Source organism: Balearica regulorum, chromosome Z, assembly GCF_011004875.1.
Source record: "Balearica regulorum gibbericeps isolate bBalReg1 chromosome Z, bBalReg1.pri, whole genome shotgun sequence".
Lineage (NCBI taxonomy): Eukaryota > Metazoa > Chordata > Aves > Gruiformes > Gruidae > Balearica > Balearica regulorum.
Window position 1 is genome coordinate 76,327,346 of NC_046220.1, and position 21,403 is coordinate 76,348,748.

General features: G+C 62.9%; 1 protein-coding gene across 2 annotated transcripts; it reads right to left on the reverse strand.

The window, feature by feature from the left end:
* Positions 1 to 10,184: 10,184 nt before the first annotated feature.
* PHF24 (PHD finger protein 24) lies at positions 10,185 to 20,108 on the reverse strand. Of its 2 annotated transcripts, none has more exons than XM_075740577.1 (8): positions 19,700 to 20,108; positions 14,961 to 15,333; positions 13,773 to 13,958; positions 13,243 to 13,321; positions 12,950 to 13,152; positions 12,457 to 12,623; positions 12,119 to 12,220; positions 10,185 to 12,018 (listed from the first exon to the last, which is right to left on the reverse strand). In XM_075740577.1, exons 2-8 carry the CDS (start codon positions 15,327 to 15,329, stop codon positions 11,922 to 11,924), a joined length of 1,203 nt encoding a protein of 400 aa, XP_075596692.1. In that variant the 5' UTR covers positions 15,330 to 15,333; positions 19,700 to 20,108; the 3' UTR covers positions 10,185 to 11,921. The 2 variants fall into 2 exon arrangements, with proteins under 2 accessions (XP_075596692.1, XP_075596691.1); XM_075740576.1 differs by having other exon boundaries at positions 11,778 to 12,018; positions 12,866 to 13,152; positions 19,700 to 20,049.
* Between the last annotated feature and the right edge of the window lie 1,295 nt (positions 20,109 to 21,403).

Genomic DNA, 21,403 nt, shown 5'->3' on the forward strand with positions numbered 1-21,403 from the left:
TCTCCAGCTGGACCATCACAAAACAACTGCATCTGAGCCTGGTTGGGGATGGCAGAGGGTTAAGGTGAGAGCAAGACTTGGCAAATGCCACCCTCCAATTTGCTGGAAGATACTGAGCAAAGAGGGAAAAGTTAGAGTGCCGCATAATTAGGGAGCAAACGAGGAGAGCAGCGGCGTCTCCATGTGAGAAGGGTCTGGAAGAATTAATGCTTAAGAAAATAGAGCCCCGAACTAATTCCCTGCTTTGCTTCAACCTGCCAGGGCAGCGGCACTGAATGTACAGCCCGAAGGAGGGTGGGGAGTGGGAGGGAGGCGGGAAGGAGAGATTGCTGCTGCTGGAAGGGAACAAAACCACAGAGTGTTCAATGTGCCGGGCTTGGGGAGAGGCACTGAGCTCCACAACGGCCCGTGGATTGCTGCCGCACGCTGTGATGGTGACAGAGCTTCTCTTCAGCAAAACACTGTTTTTATAAAGCATCACTCAGGCTGGGGTGGTATCGGATGACCTGTGCTCATGAAGGGGCAGATACAGGCCCCTGTGACTGGTCTTAAATTCTAGGTAAGGTTGAGGAAAAATAAGAATATTCAGAGTCAAATGGGAAGAGCAGCCAGTGAGGTGGAGACAAGGTACAGGTTCTGGGCTGCGGCGCCGATGCTTTTGCTTCCTCGAGGTGCGTGATCTGGTACCCACATCCCTGGGTCACGCTGATGTGAGCTGCGGTCCCCACTGCAAGAGATGGTCCCTGTCCCATGCAGATGCCAGCACAGCAGCGATTAGAGGGGGAAACTGAGCTGGGTACCCGTCCCGCAGGTCCTGGGGTGCCTGCAGGTACAACAGCATTTCCCTCCTGTACGAGAGGAGGGAGAATGGGATCGGGAACATGTCGTGACAGCTGAGCATCCTGGATGCCAGGACCTGTCACCTGCCCATCGGGTCAGGAGAGGTGCCCCGGCTAGGGCGGGATGCCGTGCTCGCTGCACACGCCGTGCCGGCTGCTGCCATGGCTTGGTGCTGCTGGGAGTCTGCCAGGTGAGGGGGCGGGCGGTGGAGATGGGATGTTTTCTTGGGCACCTTGTGGGGCTTGAAAAGAGAAGTTATTCTAGGAAAAGAAATGAGTTGAATCCACTCCATCTCCCAGCTCCGTGTGGTGGCTTGTCCCGTGTTCAGCTGGAGTTCCATAAGGATGTGCTGGCAGAGCAGGGTCGCGCTGGGGAGCAGGCAGGCAGGCAGGCTGCAGGCATCGCTCTGCCCCGCTGCTGCCTGGCCGTGCCCACGTGTGCCCTGTATGTGCCGAACGCCCAAACGGGGTCTGCAGAGCCGTGCGTTGCGGAGCGTGCCAGGTGCTAGGCGTGTGCACACGCCTGTGTGCTAGTGTTGTATCTGGGCAGGGTTGCACACAGGCATGTGCTGTGAGCCTGCGTGTCCCAGGGGAGCGTGCGTCAGGTGACAACCCCAGGCTGGACCTTCCAGCTTATAAATGGAGGTTTCTGTACACACACATCGCACGTGGATGTGGCACTGGGCGTGCACATATTGCATGTGCCCTGCACAGCCCCTGCCAGGTCCTGCTCAAGCTTTTGGTGATGGAGGGACCTGTCTGGCCATGGTGAGAGGTTTTTGCCACAGCAGCATCCCCTGTAGAAAGGTCTTCTCTGAGCTGTGGGGGCACACAGCTGGGAGTGCTTATCTGTGTGCTAAGGGGGCATGTTCTAACACAGAGTCTCTGGATTTGGGACCAAAAATTGGTAGGGGGGGCTTTCCCCACCCAGGGAACATCAGTCACCCCGCAATGCCATGAAGGGGGATGCATGCAAAATTAGCTCCAGCCAGGGTTCCCCACCCGCAGAGCTGGGGTTCGCATGGAGGGACACGCACGGGCACGTACTGTGCTCGCATTTCTGAGTGGGTAGCGGTGAACAAGGTGGCTTTGGGGGGGGGGATTCCTGGAGGGCGTAGGGGTGGGCGCACGTGTCTGCCGCACATGTCTCCCTGCGCGTATGTTTGCATGTACGGGCAGAGCTTCCGGAGAGGCTGAATGAATGAGGCAATTCACTAATTCAGCACTGGCTCTGGCGAGGCTTTTCCTTTAGAGGCAGGCGTGCGCCGGCGTGTGGGCTTCTGCCTGCGTATGTGCGTGGGCTCCTGCCTGCGTGTGCAGGTGGGCGTCGAGGGGGCTTCGGGAGATGTTTGCTACGTCAGGGAATTCACTCCGGGGGCTGGTGTACGCCCCCGCCGCGCTCAGTGCCTTGTCTGCTTGGCGCAGCATTGTGTAACTTCCGATGCCCCCGCCGGATCTCCTTCCCTGGCAGAGGGGGATGCTCCTGCTGCCCTCCTTGCCCGCTGCCAGAGAGACACCCCCCACCGGTAAAACGGGGCAAAGAGGGCAGCCCTAATGTCCTGTCCCACCCACCCCCCAGGGGTGCCAGTGCCTTTCCTCCCCACCACAGGCAGGGCTGGTCCCGAGCGGCAGGCCTGCTCCAGAGACAGAGGGACCGGCTGTGGGAAAAAGCCCTTGGCAGCCGAAAACCGGAGAGACTCTTTTCCTGTGCCTCCCAAATTTATGCGCCTCAAACTAGGTGTTTTCTCTGGGAGAGGTGAGGGGGGTATGGGTGTCCCCCTGCACCTGCAAAAGACACCTGCGTGCTGGTGCATCTCCCTGGATGTCAGGACTTGCAAGACCTGGGCTGAGACCCACCAACTCATCTCATACAATGCCGGACAATGGGGAGAGAAGGAGATGAGGCTGGTGGGGCCCATCGTGCCCGGCACCTGTGGCCTGTTGCAGGTGCCCAGGGGAGACAGGGCAGCTTTGCTGCTCTGGGAAGCAGAGGGATGGATGGGGCAAGGAGAGATCCACCTGACCTTTTTGTCTCTCCTCAGCAGCCGCGTTGCCATGCCAGTAGCGCTGTTGCCATGCTGGTACAGCCGTTGCCATGCTGGTACAGCCATTTCTATGCTGGTACTGCTGTTGCCAGGCTACGCTGAGGGTGTTGAAGGGGATGTCAGGTTGCTTTGAGGATGAGGGAGACGGGAGATGAAGTGATGCCGTATCCTCTGAATCCCACCTCACTTCCAGCCCAGGGACCTGCTGGGCACGGGCCGGCTCGGATGGGGCCAGGCGGTGACAGAGGTGTCACTGCCTGTGGGAGTCGGTGTGATGGGTGGTAGTCCCCAGGGCTGGGTCCTGTCAAGCTGCTGGCCTTGCAGCGATCCCCTGGCATTGCTCAGAGCTCAGGGTGCTGGAAGGGTGACCTGGCAGCAGCCTGGCATGTCCATGGTGGTGGTTTAGCAACCACATTTATAAAGTCATCAAACAAAGAAATCAATTATTTGACGAACCCTGTTGAACACATGGGCATGAAACCGTATGTGGTTATAGCCCCTTCCTGAATTTCCTTTCCTGCACCATCCTGGGCCATGGTCCTGCTCTCATAGCCTGTAGATGTTCAGTTGATGGGGCTCTTATCAAGCTTCATCCCCACTCCCTGACCATAACACACACATTTCAATTCTGCACCATTAAAGTGAGCCAGAGGCTCTTGAGGCTGCAAGTTTTGAGGGCTTTCTGGGTTAGAAATGGTGCTTCCCTTGCAAACGTCCTCCTGGGCTGGCAGGTCCAGAGGGCACATAGGTTCCTCAGCTCCGCTCCCCATGCACAGAGGAGCCTGCAGGCTCCCACAGCTTCACGTGCCAGGTGGGTTGGGATGTTTGTGCCCACTGCAAAAATCTTTGCAGAGCGGGAAGAAGAGTTGCCACCTGCAGGTTGATGAGGCAGGGTGGCCCAGCTGAAGTATCAGCAGGAATCGCAGCTCTGTGTGATTAACTTGCTCTTCCCCATCCTGCCATCAGCCCCTTAAGCACAGGGTGACCCAGGGAGTTACGTTTGGTAGCTGTTGGCTGCGGGCGCAGCTCATGTGGTGGGACCTCTTCCTTCCCAGGAGAAGGGATTGCCCTCGGAGGATGCTGAGCCCCTAGGTCTCAGCATCCCCTCCTCCTGCCTTTCACTTTTGTTGTGTGCCAGGTGCTTATGTGAGAGCACAGCTTTGCTGGGCCAGGGCTCAGGAGAGATGCCACATAGTGGGGTAATTTTTCCACTTTCCCTGCCATTAAAAATTCACCTTCTGGGCACCAAGGCAAATTCTTGCAAGACCAGCGCCCATCTGTCCCCCAGCAGCTGGCCTGGCACAGCCTGTCTGCAGGCACAGGGCTGGCCCCAGTGTGGGAGCAGCACGGCCGTGAGGCCAGCAGAAATAGCTCCTGCGCATAGCCTGCTGTCCGGCTGCTGGCATGTCACGGGAGGGCAGGGATGGGGCTGTGCATGCCCGGTGTCCTGCCCTGTGCAGGCAGCTGCTGGGCGTTTTCCCATGCACTGGGGATGCTGGCTGTCCTGCAGTGCTAATGGCAGAACTCTGAGACAGAGCCTGGCTGTGGTGTTGGGGACAGGGCAGGACACCCCCTTGGCCGAAAGTATTTTCTCTCCAAAAAGTGAGGTGGCAGCTCCCTGTCCCCCAGCTCTTGTGCTTTTTCTCACCAGCCTGGTACCCGGTGTCCCTTCAGCATAGAGGGGAAGTGCTGCCAGAGCATCCCACCCAGCCTCCACCTTCCCTCCACCCATCTCCTTCCAGCCCCCTTCCCTCCGCCCCCACACTCCAGCCTAAATAATTCCTCCTCTGCCTGGCGGTGTGCAGACTGCTCTCCTGTCCTTCCCTTAGTCATCACTCAGCCGAGCGAGACAGATATAGTTGCGTGCGGCTCCTCGCAGATCAGTCACTCCAGCCCCCAGATCGTTTTGCTGCAGGTCGCGGGGTGCCTTGTGCCAAACATGAGCTGCCTCCCCCTCTACTACCCCCATCATTGCTGCCAGAGCCCCTAAGCCCCAGCCCGGGGAGGAAGCAGCCCCCACTGATGCCGGGTGGGTTGGAAGATGACCCAGACAGGGCTCCGTGTCCCCATCTGGCTGCAGGCTGGATGCCTTTGCCAGTGCCAAGCACAACACAGGCTTTCTGGGGTAGCCTGGATCCAAATCCCTGCTTTCCAGGTACCCTGTCTGCCTTCATCCTTCCCTGCCCAGCCAGGGTACGCCTTGGCCCCATGGATCTCCCATATTAGTCCTGGACTGATGCCTTGTTACTGGTGTCCACATCAGGTGCCTTGACACGGGGGTCAGGCAGGAGGGGGGGGGGGGGGGGGGGGGGGGGGCAGAGGAGACTGTGTGTGCTGGCTTTCAGGTCCAGGGGCGCATCCCAGATGGATGCTGGGGTGCGAAGCACACATGTGGTGCAAGAAGGGATGCTGGGGTGTGCAGGGACGTGCACGGCACCATACAGCTACCCACCAGTGCAGCTGGGACCGGCAACGTCTGCTCCAATGCCAGCGGCAGGGCTTGGATTTGCGCAGCTGAAATGGGAAGGAGTGGCCTTTGCCGCACCTCAAACTATTTCCCTCCCTTCCTTATTCAGCAGCCGATGGTCCCCTCCACACCGGCCCTGGCACTAGATAGTAGCTGCTTAGTGACCAGCAAGGCACAGGCGGCTGCAGAGAGAGGATCAGCAGGAGGCGGGAGCCCCAGGGAGCTCGGGCCACCTTCCCCGGTGCCACCTCCCGGTCCCCCTGCGAGGCCAGGGCAATAGGCACAGGGAAGCTCGGCGGGAGGCACCCAGGACTTGTGGTGTTAATGCGCTGCACCTGCGTGTCCTTGCACCGACGCAGGAGAGGACCAGGACACCCTGCCCAGGTGCTGCGTGGGTTGCCAGGATGAGTCACAGTGAAGCTGCGGCGGGTAGCAAGATGCTTGCCATGCCCAGCACCACACCATGCCTCCCCCCTTGTCCCAGGCCTGCCTCTGCACCCCTTGCACCGTGCAGGCACCCCGTGTCCCCGTGCGTGGCTGTGCTGTGGGGAGAAAAGTGGGAGCGAGCGTGCCAGGAACAGGAGGCGGTGTCTGGCAGCGCTGTGCCGTGTCACGGTCACCGAGCCAGCAATGTGGGGGTGGCGGGAGCCAGCAGCACAGCATGCCGGCGGGAAGCCGTGCACGGCCTCCTGCGTGGGCTTCTGTGGGTGACCCAGACCACACACATGACCCAGAGAGGAGCACTCCACTTCCATGCCAGGGTCCCGTGCCCTATCAAGGCAGCTCATGCAGCACATGCTGCTGTGCTGACAGCGTGCTGGGGGAGCTGCTGAGGACGGGACACCATTTCCGTGCTAGGTCCCGTACAGGTCGCCCCTGGGCTGCCCTGTGCACCCAAGCGGCGTGCGGCCGGTCCCAGCAGGTGCTGGTGGACATCGCTGTCCCTACCCCTGTCACCATTCCGAGTGCCTGGCTGCATTTCCATCGCTTGAGCATCCGTCCCAGCCCTGCAGCAGTGCTGCATGTGGACAGACCTTGTGGCTGCTTGGGGGAGCAGTGGCTCCGTGCAGAGGAGGGGGTGCCTATGGCTTCTGCTGTGGGACATGGAGAGGGAGGGGCTCCAGCTCCCCATGCATCTCATGGGGAAGGGGTGCTGGACCCAAGGGAGCCCTGGGTCGGTCCCTCTTCTCCAAGGCACAGGGTCTCCTGACTCCTGGGTGCTACAAAGGATAGAGCCCACCCCAGGCTGCAGGAGCCTGGGGCTGCCCTGGTTGAGTCCTTGCTCCTAATATGGGGCGGGCACTCCAGCACTCACTTGCCACAGGCAGATAAACTCGCAGGAGGAGGATGCAATGAGGCAGAGACTGGGGTCAGAGCCAGGGTTGGGCAGGAGGAGAAGGGTTCACACACCACCCTACAGAATGATTGTTGGGGACTGAAACAAGTCCCTGCATCCCTTCTCCCTGTGTGCTCTGATGGCTGTGGGACCAGCAGCGAGAGGATGGAGGCATGGCTGGTGTGGTGACGCCAGCCCATCCACTCCACTGGGATGGCCTGGTGGCATGCTCTTGTCCCCAGCTGGCCATGCCGTCCTGTGCCCCCATCCCCGGTGTGGTGGCCAGGGATGGCTGTGCAGTGTGCAGGTCTGAAAGTGGCACTGCTGCTCCCGGCGCGGTGCAGAGGCGACACCCTGTGGCCACCGATTTGCTGGGGGGACACACACACAACGACACACTTCGTAGGGCCCCTCGCACCCCTCCCCAGCCCACTCGCCCCCCTCCCAGAGGTCTCCCCAGAGGGCCCTGGTCCTTCTAGGGACCCCGGCTTAGGGTGGGAGTCACTTCTCTGTGCTCCATCCTCGTCATCTCAGCTCTGTGCCCCAAACCCCCTCGGCTTCCCCCCCTTCCTCACCCCGCTCACGTCTGGGGAGATGTCGCTAAGCTGTGACACTTGTCCCTGCTCTGCATGGTCACTCCTGCTTCTGGCCTGGGAGGGGAAGGACGGTTGGGGCCACCAGGGTGGCACTGCCTCCAGGAGCTGTGGCTGTTGCTGTCACTGGTACACACTGCCCCAAGAACCCCCTTTTCCTGCCGGTGGTCCCTGGCTGGTCCTGCGGCGGTGATGGGCTGGGGCTCGGACATCTTGCCCCAGTGATGACCGGGTGCCACGGCTCACAGTGACACTGTCCCGGCCCGGCGGGTCACCCCTGTCCCCCCTGGTCACCACAGTTGCCCACACACGTCCCCGGGGGCTGGCTGGCTCTGGTGCACGGCACACCGTGGTCACCTCCCCTCTGGGACACACCAGACCTGATGACACTTGGCCAAGCCCAGGGGATCCCCGCGGACACCCAGAGATGCCCGGGCTTGGAGGAGGGTGCTATCCCGCACCCTGGGGTGCAAAGCCAAGCATCCATCTTCCCAACAACCGGAGGTTTTTGGGGTGGGTGGCAGCCCTGTGCAATGGCCGTGCGTCCCAGCAGAGGGTGCAACCTCCCCGCAGAGCGGGGCACTGCTGCCGCCTGGAGCCCCGTGGGACGGCGGGGACAGCCGGAGCCGGGCAGGGTGGGCAGCACGAGGCGCTCCGCATCCCTTGCAGATGGCGGGACCACCTGGGTGAAGGATGGCCGATGCTCTGACCGCTGCCTGCTGCAAAACGAGCTGGAGCTGTCCTCCGGGACCCCAAGATGCTGTCCCCGGCCCCAGGCTGGGTGACATTGGACTGGAGCCCCGGGGCTGGGAACCCCCACTGGGGAGCAGCCCCACGGGGACCACAGCACCCACTGCTTGGCACCCGGCGGTGGGTGATAGACCTGGGGTGATGGACACGTGGGCTGCACAGACACTGCCGCACTGCAGAATGAATTTAACACCCTGGGATTTCCTTCCTTGTGAGGTCCAGGGTGGAGGGCTTGACAGCTGGTGCCTGCCCCAGCCTTAAATCCCACAGGAGCATCCTGATCCTTTGGTTTGGGGCCTCCAGGGCTTTCGCTGTGGAGGTTTGCACCAGCAGCTGGGGAGAGGTTTGCACCAGCATTCAGGGGGATTCAGGGTGAGGTTTGCATCAGCATGTGGCGAGATGTTTGCACGAGCATTCGGGAGAGATTTACACCAGCGTTTGGGTGGTGAGGAGGTTTACACCAACGCGCAGGGGAATGTTTACACCAGCATTCAGGGATAGGTTTGCACCAGCTCAGAGACTTTCTGGGGACAGCGTCTCTGAAGTCACCAGTCTTGGAGGAGCAAGTGACAGATAAGAGATGCCAGGGCAGCACCCTGCCCGCTACCTCACCACGTCCTCCTCCCTCTGCCCAGACCTCGAGACTGCCCATGCAGGGACACAGCTGGCTGGGGCACGCTCTGCCCCACGGCAGACGCTCACCCGGGACCTGCAGCTGCAGCAGAGCATGCGTGCCAGGCAGCTGGGGCCACGGTGGTGACAGCACAGCTCCGCGGGATGAGGGCCAGCCCAGCCACCTGTGGCCCTCATTAGCCACCTCCCCAGGGACACCAGCTGGCTGCGTGGCCTGGCAGGGGTGCCAGGCTGCTGCAGGGGGTGGCAGGGTAGGCTGGGGCTGCAAAAGCCACCGGCACCTTGTCCCCAGGGGAAGGGGTGGGTGCAGAGTGGGGCTGAATCAGGGTCCGGGGGGTTCTGACCTCCCAGCCTGGATCCTGCAGGGTGCTCAGAGTGTGGGTTTGGGGTGCTGGTGGCGGGTGCTTCACCCCCAGGGTCCTCAGGACCTGTGTTCTGCCCCAGCTCACGCTCCAGCTCCAGCAACTGGAGCAGTAACACAGCAATCAACACCATCGTCCCCAGGCGAGGGATTCCCTGTGGCTTCCCTCCACGGGCAGAGGCCAGGGCATCACCCACCCGTGGCATCCCAGCTTCAGGCACACAAACCACCCACCAGCTCCTCCTTCCTCTGGGTGCCCATCCTCTTCCTCAAGCTGATGGGTGCCTCTCCCAAGAGCTTTTACAGCTAATCTGGCTTCCAGGGCCTGAAATGCTGACTGCTCCCCAGGCTGGATTTTCTCTGGGGGGCCAGTTGGACACCACCACTGTGGTCTGGACCCAACAGCAGCTGTGGAAATGGGCTTGCAATATCCGAGTCCAGCTTTCAGCAACAAGCTCTGTATCCCTGCAGACCCTGTGTATGCTTCCAGGGCACCTTCCCCCTCCTAATTCCTACCCGCCCCCCAGATCCAGCCCTATTCCCCTCGCAGCTGCAGCACAGTTACTGTGCAAGGAAAGCCCCCCCAGGCAGACAAGTTCCCTTTGCTGGCAGCCTGGTTCCTGCAGACCACGTGCCACCAGCAAAAGCCGCAGTTTTCCCTGGGAACTCTGTGGCTGTGCCTAGCGCTGGAGGAGCCTCCAACCACAGGTACCACTCTCCAGTCACCTCCTCCTGGGGACCCTTGGTGTCTCTGTGGGGTTATTTCTGGTTTCCCAGCACCGCTGCAAACAGCCTGTTCCCAGCATCCAGCCGTCCCCTGTGCCCAGTGCCCTGTTCCCAGCCTCCAGTGCCTCCACAGGCAAGGAGCACTCTCGTCCCAGTGGATGGGTGTCCCGCCCGCTGCAGGGGATGGAGCAGTTGTGGGGCCAGCCGGGCACTCTCCCCACTGTCTGCTCTCCTGGCGAGATGTGGGGCACCCTGAGTTTGCAGGGTCCTGGGTGCACCCCCTAGCTTTCCCCCCATTGCTGTTGCAGGACACGCTGGGGACATGAGGCCAAGCCTGCCTGAAGGGACAGGGACTCGAGGCTGGGGCAGGGTGTTGAACACAACATTTCCGGGGTCCCCAGAAATCCCTGGGAGAAGCCAGAAGCCCTGTAAGCGCACCGGCAGGAGGCTAGTTGGACACAGCTGTTTAATGGACACTTCTCAGTACAGAGTGGGTGTTGCGACCCACACACCCCCGGCCGCCTCCTTGCCACGGCTCCAGCTCTGTCCTGGACCTGCCATTCAAAACATCCCCATTGGCCTGGTACGCCAGGGCAGTAGAGGAAGGTGTCGTGGCAGTGGCATGCCTCTTGGTCTTGCATTGGGGTGACTCCCTGGAGAGGGTCCTTGGTTGGGGCAGGGGGGGCTGCACGGGATGGTGTCCCCATGGCATTGGGGGGTGGAGGTGAGGGAGCAACGGGGCTGCCGCAGGTGCATGTCTGGTCTGTGCACGCCATGGGCAGCCCGGCTGAGCCAGGGCACACCAGGCAGGGAGAGGCTGAGGGCACCACAGGGAGGGGGTTGGAGGGGCAGGGGGCAGCTGCTGGGGCTGCGTGGACCTGGGCATCCCAACCCCTGGCATATGCGGGGCGAGGTTTCCAGGGGTGCCTGCTCCTTCTCCTGCAGGCTGACTGCATCCGTCCACCTTAGGGCTGCTGGGCATCGCCCCTGCCCAGTGAGTGCCTTATCCCCGCAGCTGACACCCTGGGGGGCTCTGGGCTCTGCCTCCTCCTCCTTGCCCCAAGTACTAACGCCCCTGGTGAGGTGGGGATGCCCACTCGCTGTGCTGGGGAGGGAGCAGGAGTGAATGGGGAGTGGGAGGGAATGGGGCCGGTGTGAGACCAGAATGCTGAGTGGAGGGAGAACATCCCACAGGAACAGGCGGACAGGAGGGGATGAAGGATTCAGAGGAGCACTCCTGTGCCTCTGAGTTTGCCCTCCCCCCCCGCCCAGTACTTTCTGTTCCTGGTGTTCCTTCCCACACCATCGCTGTTGGCATTAAATGGTTGGTCCCCAGCAGGGCAGGGTCGAGCTGTGCACTCTCCCAGACACGACCACGAGCTGTGAGTGCAAGGATGGACCTACTGGGCTCCAGCCTCTGTTGGAGCCGGCAGGGATGTGAAAGTGGCCAAGCCAAGGTCAGCCACATTCTCCCCCAAGGACTGACCACGCCGATGAGCTGAGCTGGCGCTTACTGCAGACCCCCCGGTGCTGCTGCCGGCGGCGTGCAGAGGCTCAGCCATGCTGCCCCATGGCACTGCAGGAGGCTGGGGGTGCACGGCTGCTCTGGGCTCCGCTCTCACCCCACAACTACCCTGACCTGGCTCCAGGAGCAGGGAAAGCCCCACTTCTCCTCGGGGCCAGACCCTGCTCTGTCTGCGGGTCCCTGGGGACGGGTCCCCAGTGCCTCCAGGTGCTGGTGGATGAGGGGGTGCTGTGGGGCTGGAGATCACGGGGGCAACAGGTTCCCTGCCCCCTGTGCCCCACAGTGTCCCCAGGCACCGGAGCCCTCCCCGCAGCGGGGCCTGTGGGGGCACCCCCTGCGCCCCACGGCATCCCGGGGCACAGTGGGGTCTGTGGGGTGAGGGGGCAGTGGGGCTGCTCCCTGCCCCTCCCCGCTTCCCCCCCACCAATCAGAGACCCCAGAGCTGCACCCACTCCCTCAGCCAATCAGAGCCTGGCACCCATCCTCTTTGCAGCCAATCCGAAGCAGAGGCAGGGGGAGAGGGCAGCACGGCTGCTCCCCCACCAGCCAATCGGCAGCCAGCTCTGCCCATTGGAGGGGGGGGGAGGGTGGGGCAGGTCTCCGTGGCGGGAAAGGCCTCGCCGCCCAAGATGGCTGTCGCTGGGGGCTAGGCCGGGGGCTGCAGGTGGAGGGCGGCGCTGTTGGGACGGGCAGCCAGGATGTAGGCGACGTTCTCCTGCAGGAAGCTGGGCCAGTCGACAGGTCTGCAGGAAAATGTGGGCTAACCGGCTGCCCCCGACACTGCTGCTCCCTCGGCATCGCCTCCAAAATGGGCGTGCCCCCCCAGCCCACCCCCAGCCTCACCTGGCCTCCTCCTGCTCCACGACCAGAGGGGTCTTCTCCGGGCTCTTGCCGCTGCCGCTGCTGGCGGGGCTGCTCTCCGACATGGGTCCCACGTGGCTGATGCTGTGGGGTGGGAGGAGAATGGTGCCCTTCATCCCCCCTCCTTGCACCCCACCTGGCGGCGGCAGGGGGAAGAGGGTGGACGGGGCCAGGGTGGGGCTGCGGGACCGCGGAGCGGGAGGTGGTGGGAAGGGGTGGGGGGTACCCATTTATGTGCCGAGCCCCTTTGGTGGGCGCTGGGGCCGTGGCGGGAGCCCTGGCAGGGATGTCACCCCAGCCCAGGGTGGGCGTCCCCGTACCTGACGTTGCAGGATGGCATCTCCTTTTGGTGCTTGCGGAACCAGGCGTGCCGGGCCCGGCGGCACTCACCCTCCCCGATGAAGCCATCGCTGTCCTGGTCCAGGGCGAGGAAGGCCACCCGTGCCCGCTCCCGCTCCTTGGCTGTCAGCAGCCGCAGGAGGGCGTTCTGGGGGAGCAGAGAGGGAAAGGGGGAGCGCTTGTCCTGCGGGAACACCCCCCCGGCTCCCCTGCCCAATACCGTGGGGGTCTCCCGCCCTGGGTGTCACGACCATGGGTGCCAGCCGTGGGAGCTGGCACTGGGTGCTGTGGATGTGGTGCTGGCGCTGGGTGCTGCAGGTATGGTGCTGGGCGTGGGTGCTGCGGCTGCGGGTGCTGGCCATGGGAGCTGGCCCCAGGTGCCGCACTCACCGGTACTGGCTGTGGAAGCCAGCCCCAGGTGCCATGGCCGTGGGTGCTGGCTGTGGGAGCTGATCCTGGGTGCTGCAGCTGTACCTGCGGCCGTAGTTTCTGCAGCAGCTGGATGGACTCGTGGGAGAGGAAATCCTGCCACTCGATGTGCCCCTTCTTGTCGGGGTCCAGGGCGGAGAACTGCAGGGCTGCCTGCTCCTCCTGCGCCTCGGCCATGGGCCGCTCGAACTGCTGCTTGTGCACCAGGTGCTTGTAGTGCAGGAAGTCATCCAGGGTCAGGCAGGTCTCTGCGGGGGACAGATTGGCTGTGTGATGCTTGGGGAGGGGGCACCCCCCTCCCCCAACTGTCTGGGACCCGACGCAGGGAGGGTCTGCACCTGGAATGATCTTGCAGTGCTGCAGGGTCTCCATCAGGCTGTACATCTCTTCCTCCGTCAGCAGGAGATTGAGGTTGTCCTGGGGAGGGGGGCAGAGAGGAGCCGTGGGGCAAAAGCATGGGGTGGGGGGAGCACCTGGCCGTGCCGCAGCACCAGGATCCCTGGAGGGTGTGTGGGTGTGGACACACAGAGAGGGACGGTACGCTGTGTCACCCAGGGGTGCTGCAGTGGTATGGCTCCATGCCCCTGGGCTTTGGGTGCCATTCCAGCTCTGCCACAGCTCCCTGTGTGCCCAACACCACGTCCCATGGTGTCAGGTCCCCCTGTCAAGGTGCTGGGGGGGCTGGCTGCAGGGGTGGGGAGGTGGCGACGGGCCAAGGTGGGCGGCAGGAGCTTGGGAACAGCAGGTCCCCTGTCACCCCAGACCAGGCTGTGACGTGGGACCCTGCTGATGTCTGCGCAGGGCACGGCTCCCCAGGGAGCACCCACCACCCAGCAGAAGCCCGCTGTCCCCCACCCCAGCCACTCACGCAGTAGTAGCAGCTCCAGCCCGTCTCGGTGTGCGCTGTCTCCGTCACCTCCACGGTGCTGTCGTTCTGCAGGTAGCCCATGCGGCGCAGGCAGCCGTCATGGTACACCCGGCTGCAGACGCGGCAGGGGAAGAGGCTCTCGGCCGTCCACACCTCGCAGATCTCACACATCTCGTCGTTGAGGACCTGGGGAAAGGTGGGCAAATGCTCAGTGGGGCAGCGTGGGCAGGGGGCTGGCTTCACAAGGTGGGGGTCAGGGCGGTGCTTCACAGGTGGGGATGGATGTTGTGGGGCAGAGGGGATTGGGGGTGGGGTTGTGTGGGGCTGGCATAGGGAACAGGTGGGTGGTGGGGTTCAGGAGGCATGGCTGGTGGGGTTAGAGGAGGGTGGAGGGGTTTGTGGGGATGAATGGAAGGTCTGTGGGTCTGGCTGTAGGGTTGGTGGGGCTGTGGCGTTGTAGGTTCTCGGGTGCAGCATGGTAGGCGTGGATAGCCAGGCTGTGGAGTTGTAGGCTGGCTGGTCTTTAGGGTTGTAGTGCTGGCGGGTGGAAGTGCTGATCTGTGGGTTGGCTGGTTGTAGGTGTGGATGGATAAACTGTAAGGCTGTAGGTGGGCTGGGGTGTAGGATTGTTGGGGTGGGTGGATGGGTAGGGTCATGGGTGCAGGTGGGTGGGCTGTAGGATTGCAGGCATGGGCAGATAAGGTAGAAGGGCTGGGCTGTACGGGTCGCAGGTGTTGATGGATGGGCTGAGTTGTAGGCTGGCTGGCTGTAGGCTGACAAAGGCATAGATCAGATGATACTTCTCTTTTCCCCAAAGCTGGAGCTGTCTGTGCCCAGCAGTGACTTCTCCTCTCCAAGACACCCTGGGGTCCCCCCAAGGCATGTCTGACCAGTCGCACCCTCCTCCTCCCTGCGTGGCATCTTCAGCTGCTCAGCCCAGCCCCTGCCCCCCTGCCCCACTGAGCTGCCTTCATGGAGCTTTGCAGTGCCCGGGGAGGCTGTCACTGCCTGGTGGGCACTGGGGATGCTAGCACGTCCCTTGGCTCTCCCCTGCACATCTCCAGCCCCGTCCCCATCCCTCCCACTGCATCCCCGTGCTCCAGCCCCGTCCCCATCCCTCCCACTGCATCCCCGTGCTCCAGCCGCTCCCCATCCCTCCCGCTGCATCCCCGTGCTCCAGCCGCTCGCCTGCTCCCGTTGCTCCAGGCTGATGTCCAGGGGCTCATCATCATGCAGCTCCCGCTTGGGCCGGATGAAGGCTGGTGGCGTGAACCTGTTGGCTCGGTCAAACTCCTCCGGCTCCACACCCCGGCCATCCCGCAGCCGTTCCCAGGCCGCCTTGCTGGCGCTGCTCTCCTCTGGCTGGGAAGGTCCTGCTGACGCCTCCTCCTCTCCCTCCTGCACCGTCTGCTCCAGCGTTCCCTGGCGTGTCCCCCCCGCCTCTGCCCGCCGCCGTGTCGATGGCTGCTCCCGCAGCCCGTCCTTAAAGGCTGACACGGCCAAGCTGACCTTCTGCACCTTCTCCACCGTCTGACGCCTGGACATCAGCACCCCCATGGCTCTGTGGGGGTGAGGAATGTCTCGATGCTAAGGTCTCAGAGTGCAGTGCTGCTCCCCACCCCTACATGTACCTGGCCCCAAAAAGGTGTCCTGGTGGCTTTGCCCCAGCTGCATGTGGAGCAGGGCAGGGCAGGGAGAAAAGGGGGCTCCTTGGCAAGCCAGTGCTGGGGTCATCCGTGGTGGCCATGGGGAGATGGAGCCGAAGCCATGTGGAGATCTGGCCATGGAGGGTCTGAGAGTTGCTGGGGGAGCAGGACAGCAAGCAGGGACCGGGTTTGGGGGCACCCTGCCTCACCCATCTTTGCTCTGCAGACTCTGGCTGGAAACACATTCAGGCCCTTCCCACGCCAGACCAGTAAATCCCAGAGGGATTGGGACCAGCTGTAACCCTGCCCCTTGCATGCATCCCATTCTGCCTCGGAGAAAGCCTCTTTGGCCAGCCAAGGGTGAGAGGTGTCCTTCCAGCAGCTCTGCCCAGGGCTGGGGCATAGCAGAGCTGGTGCTGGGTCTTGTACCGTCCCTAAATTTCAGTTTGCCCCCCAGTCTCTCTTCGGCTCACTTGCTTGTGTGATCGCTGGGCGTCCTGCATCCTGCAAGGAGCCATGCGGAGAGGTTGGACCAGCCATGGGAGGTCTGGGAGGGTGCAGGAGGGAGGGGGAGCAGTGGATGGATCTGAGGCGCATGGATCCCAAGAAGGATGTTTAGGTGCAGGACTGAGGGAAGATCATTTTAGGATAAAACAGAGAGGGCGATGGCAGCAGCAATAGCAGGTTGGGCTCTGTGTCAATGGGGATGGGCTTGGAGAAGGGTGGGCTGAAGTTGGGGAGAAGGAGGATTTGCTTTCCAGCAGCGTGGGGCACAGCATCACCCCATGTGTGTCCTGGCACTGCCCCTGTGCCCCGCTGGGGCTGCGTTGTGGAGGATGCTGCAGCCCAGAGGCGCTCCCAGCTGGTGCTTGGGACCAGCAGGCAGCACTCGCTGCCTGTGCAAGCGGGGGGACGTCGGAGCAGCCATCTCCTTCCCTGCCGGCCTCAGCAGGGAAGTCCCCAGGTAGCGGGATAATTAGCCGCACGCGTGCAGACGCTGGGATCTCGCGGCTGTGGGAGGACACGGCGCTGCGGGCACTGCTGTGGCAGGGAGCCTGGGTAGGGTAATTACAGCTGCCCCACATCAGCAGTGCCGAGCAGAGCGTGCTGGCAGGCGACAGCTCGGTGCCTTTTGCTTGTCCCTACACCTGCAAATGCCTGGCCCCCGCACTCTCGCCCCGTGATCCCCCAGCCGCGTGGGCTCGGTTCACGCGCACGCGCAGGCGTGCAAACCCAAACATCGCCATGTGCACACGCATGTGATTTCCCAGCCTCCCCCCCACCACTGCAGGACCATCTGCGTGCAGATTCCCACGCGCAGAGCCGGGTGTGCGACACGTGTGGGCCCCATCCTGTGTGCGGGGGGTCTCAGTGGTGGGCACGCACGGACGGGGGTATTTTCACCTGTTGGCCCCCATGCCTGGTTTGGGGCTGGGGCCCTGTGGCGTGGCAGGGCAGCCTGGGCAGCAGCGGGGTGGCTGATGTGTGGCCCTGCCATAATCCCCCCAAAATGAGGTTCCCCTGCATGCTCACAGCACGGTCGCCCCCCCTGCCCCGCCCCACTGCTGGAGGATCCCAGCCCATCTCCCTGTTTCCTGTCTTCTTCTAAGGCTACCCCGGGCGTCTCCCACCATAGTCAGTGCCACCAGCTGCTGCGTGTCTGGAGGGCATCACTCCTGTCACGGCTTGTGTCTGTTCTCAGCCCCACTGGCCGGTTCACCCAAACCTGCTCTGCACTCTCCAGGACCCACTTTTCCCCATGTCTGCCTGACCCACTGGCTCTGCGAGGTGGGACATCACCCCCACACAGAGCCTGGCCCGGCTCAGGGTCCTTCCAGGCTTGGGGAGTCACCCCTTTTGCGGGGACCCCTGGATGTGGGGAATGGGGGACCAGAGGCACCGTCGCCCCACTGCAGCCCAGCTACCCGAGCAGCCCCTGCGTCCCTACGTGTTCCCCAGGAAAGATGTCTCTGCTGCTATCTGTGGCCACCCCCCGAGGCACCTGGTGGCTGGGGACCCGGTGCAACCGCCCAGCTCACCTTGGCCCGAGGCGCCGGAGCCTCGACCTTGCTGCCGGGCGCCAACATGGGGGCTATTTTTAGGTTGCCCCCACGGAGGAGCTAAATCTGGGCATGGGCCAGAGCTGCCTGCAAACACCCAGCTCCACTGAGCCCTGCTGGCACCGAGGGCTGTCACAGAGAGTGGTGGGCACCTGCCCACCCTTTTACCTTCCCTTGCCCCAAGCCCCCTGCACTCCTGCCCTGTCCCCTGGGCAGCACCCATTTGCTCCTTGCTCCTTGCTGCTTCATCCCTGCAGCAAAACACTGAGCCAGAAAGCGCTTCATCCTCCTGGCACCCATGTACTCATCTTTCCCAGCCCCATGCAGCTCTCTGTGTGGGGAAACTGAGGCACGGAGGCAAAGCTGGTGCAGCTGGAGTGAGGATCAGCCCGTTTTAGGCAGGGATGGGGTCAGTGGTGGGACAGGGCTGGTGGCCAGGAGAAGGAAGCAGGGTAGAGCATCCCGATGGAAACAGAGCCAATGGTCCCTGCACAGCTCCAAAATCTCCTCTCTCCCATGGCAGCAGGAGTGGGGAGCAACCGTGGCTCATGCTGGGGTTATGGGGTGCCAGGTTTGGCTGTGAGGGCGGCAGTGGGTGCACGGCGGCGGGTGACGCGTGGGTGGGTGTATTGCAGCGTGGTGGCGTGGGTGTTGTGATGGCTGGGAGCGCAGGATGGATGCAGCAGGAAGCAGCACAGGGTGGGTGTGTTAGGGGTGGGTGTGTTAGGGGTGGATGTGTTACGAGGTGGAGGTGTTATGGGGTGGATGTGCTACGGGGTGGCTGGTGGTGCGGGACGAGCATTACAGCCTGGTGGGGAGCGTGCGGGCTGGGAGTGTTGCAGCGGCAGTGGGCACGGCGTGGGTGGCGGCTTTGGGTGCAGGGATGTTGCAGCAGCTGTGGGTGCGGGGTGGTGTCTGTGGCAGCTGGGGATGCGGGATAGGTGTGTTTCGGGGGCCATGGGTGCAGGGTAGGCTGTTGTGGTTCCCAGTGGTGGCAAGGGGAGCTGGAGGTGTGGAGCCATAGGGCCCGTAGGGCTAGCTGCGCCTCCCTGCTTGCCCCCCCCACTGAGCCATTCTCCCTGCTCCACGGTGTGTCCTGGGTGCAAAGCCCCACCAGCAAGCCAAGGGCCGGCACGTGCTTGGGCTGGTGCATGCCATGGTCAAGGTCCATGGCACCCCCTGCACCTCCCCTCAGGGAGATGCAGCAGGGGTGTGCCAGGAGCAGGACCCCTCCTGGGCTCTGTGGCTGGTGGGGAAGGATGTGCCTGGTCTCAGGCCTCCTCCCTGCCCTCACCAGGCTCCTGGTGTTTTTACACCCCCCCCCTCCCGCCCCATGCAGTGACTTCCTGGGAGCAGCATTAGGGACCTGGGGGCAGAGGGATGGTGTACCGATGGGGAGGACACCCCAGGGACCCCAGGGGCCTTGGCCAGCCCAGCTTGGTCTGAAGGGCACTGAGCAGGGCTGGGAGGAGCTGTCATGGCTGTGGCACAAGCCCTGCACACCCTGCCAGCAGCTGTCTGCCTGGGGTGAGGGCAGCCAGGCAGCGCAGGCAGCAGGCTCTGCTTGGGGGACTCCACATCCCACCTCCTTGAGCTGTCTGGGGATGCCCAGAGGGGTCTGGCAGCACCCCCTTGTCCACTCTCCCTGGCAGATGGCACATGCTGGGACTGTGGCACTGCCGGGGCTGCTGCTGCGAGGTGACCCGGTTGCCATGGGGCAGGGGGATCCATGGCTGATGGTACCCTCCCCACCCTCTGCAGGGCTGCAGGGGCCCGGGGGGGAGGTGGCTGGAGCCCCAGCCGTGCTGTGTCCCCCTCCTGGGGACACCGAGCTGGTGGCTGCTCTCCCTGCTGGATCAGGCTGCCCATCCTGCCATGCCATGGCAGATTTTCTAGGTGTGTCGCACGTTTCCATCCCCCGGAGAAAATGCCGTGACAGCAGAGTCCCTTCCCCTGCAGCAGACACGGCTCCTGCCCAGCTCCCCACTTCTCCTCCTCGTCTCCCTCCTCAGCCCCTCTCCCCAGCACCCACATGAGGACCCCGATTCCGGGCAGAACCCTCCCACCCCATCCGCATCCCCCATCCCAGGAGCTCCGGTCACCCTCCCTGGCACCAGGACCCCACGGGCAGCCAGGGGACCCACCCATGGGTGTCGTGACATGCGGCCAGATCATGCCATGCACCGTGCGAAGTGCCAAAGGTGGCAAAAAAGCAACTTACCAGGGTCAGGGTCCGTCTGGGGAGCACGAGCCCTAGAGAGCGGTCCACACGATGTCCATCGCCGCTGCCTCTGGCCACGACCCCCTCTTCACTTGTGGGTGCTCACCACATCCCGCGCCCTGCGTGCAAATCCCCGCCGGAGGATGGAGCGGCACGGCTGGTACCCAGGGAGCCAGACCCCTGCACTTGCTGCCGGAGGATGCAGGAGACAGTGAGATGCTGGGAGCGGATGCCTGTGTCTAGCACACACGCACACACACACATACACACACGCGCACACACAGAGGAAGCAGGGAGCTTGTGACTGAGGCTGAGCAGATGCAGCCTGGTTTGCTGTCCCTGTACCAATTGCTGCCTGAGCTGTGTTAAACAGCTCTCTAAGACACGAAGCATTTTTTTTAACTGGGCTGACGTGTGCTGGGAGATACCAATAAAAGCTTTCCCTGCACCGGCCCCCGGGGGCCGAACTGCCTTTCTTCAAGACAACCTCAAGGACTATGAAGATGGGGCTGCACCCGCAGAAGAGCGAAGGTCTCCCCTGCCCACCTGCCAGGGTCTTCCCCAACCCAGTGCCCCAGCCACAGGCTATCTGCAACTGCTTTAACCCGATGCTTGCTGGTCAGCACTGCAGGCAGGCTGTCGTCCCTGCGCCGTGGTGCAGCAGGGGCACGGTGACTCCTGGCTATGTGCAGCCCTGTGTGCCCCGGTGCAATGCAGCACTGAGAGTTTCAGTTCTTCTGGTCCTCAGCACTGGATGTTACATGGGTGCACACCACAGGGCTGCAGTGGGGCTGGGGGGTTGTGGAGGGTGTGAGGGAGGTGATGGGGCAGGAGGGAGGATGCTGGGATGGAGAGGAGGGCATAGCCCTAATGCAGTGCTTCTGAAGGTAGGATATCTGCTCCACATACATCCCCAGCTGCCCCACACCAAGCTGGTGGAGAAGGTCACTCGAGCCCCAACACCCTTCTGGGAGGGGGTACCACTGGCTGAGGGGGTTGTGTTTTCCCCGTCAAGATCTGTCAGCTGTACCTAGGGATGATTTAGGGTGCAAGAGCCCCTTAGCCCTCCTAGGAGCCGCTTCCAGGCAGGCCTGGGATTAGTGCTGAAGGTTAGAGCAGAGGGGCCTGGGCAGTGGGGGTGGCTGTGGGGCTGTCCTGCCCCTTGGCCAGGTGGGATACAGCGGGAGAGGGATGCTCTGGTCAGCCTCACTGCACTGTTCTGGTCACTGGGATGCTGTTGGGAGGGAACCCCACATCCCTATCTAACATCCCGGCCGTGCGAGCACCTGTGCCCTCCATGGGGCAGGGCCTGGCTCACTCCATGCAGACCTGCCAGCCCCATGGAGGAGTGGACATGTGTGCAAGTGTGCAACGATGTGCGTGTCTGCAGAGGTGCTCAGGAGGGCTTAGTAGAGCAGTGAGCAGCAGCATGGGGAGCATGGGGTGGGAGCCATGGGATGAAGGACCATTCCATGGCTGAAGCTTGCTGGCTTCCAGGAGATGGGCAGCACCATCCCTGAGATCTTTTCCACCTCTGAAAAAGCCCGTGCTGGACCCAGTACCCGATGCCTGTGCAGTGCCCTGCCTCTCCAGGAGCAAGGAGCTGGGGCAGGGCAGCCTTGAGGGTGCTCCCAGCACTGTATTTGGGGCAGGTTTGCTCCAGCCTGTGCCACACAGTGGTGCTAGGCTGGTCTCTGACCCCTG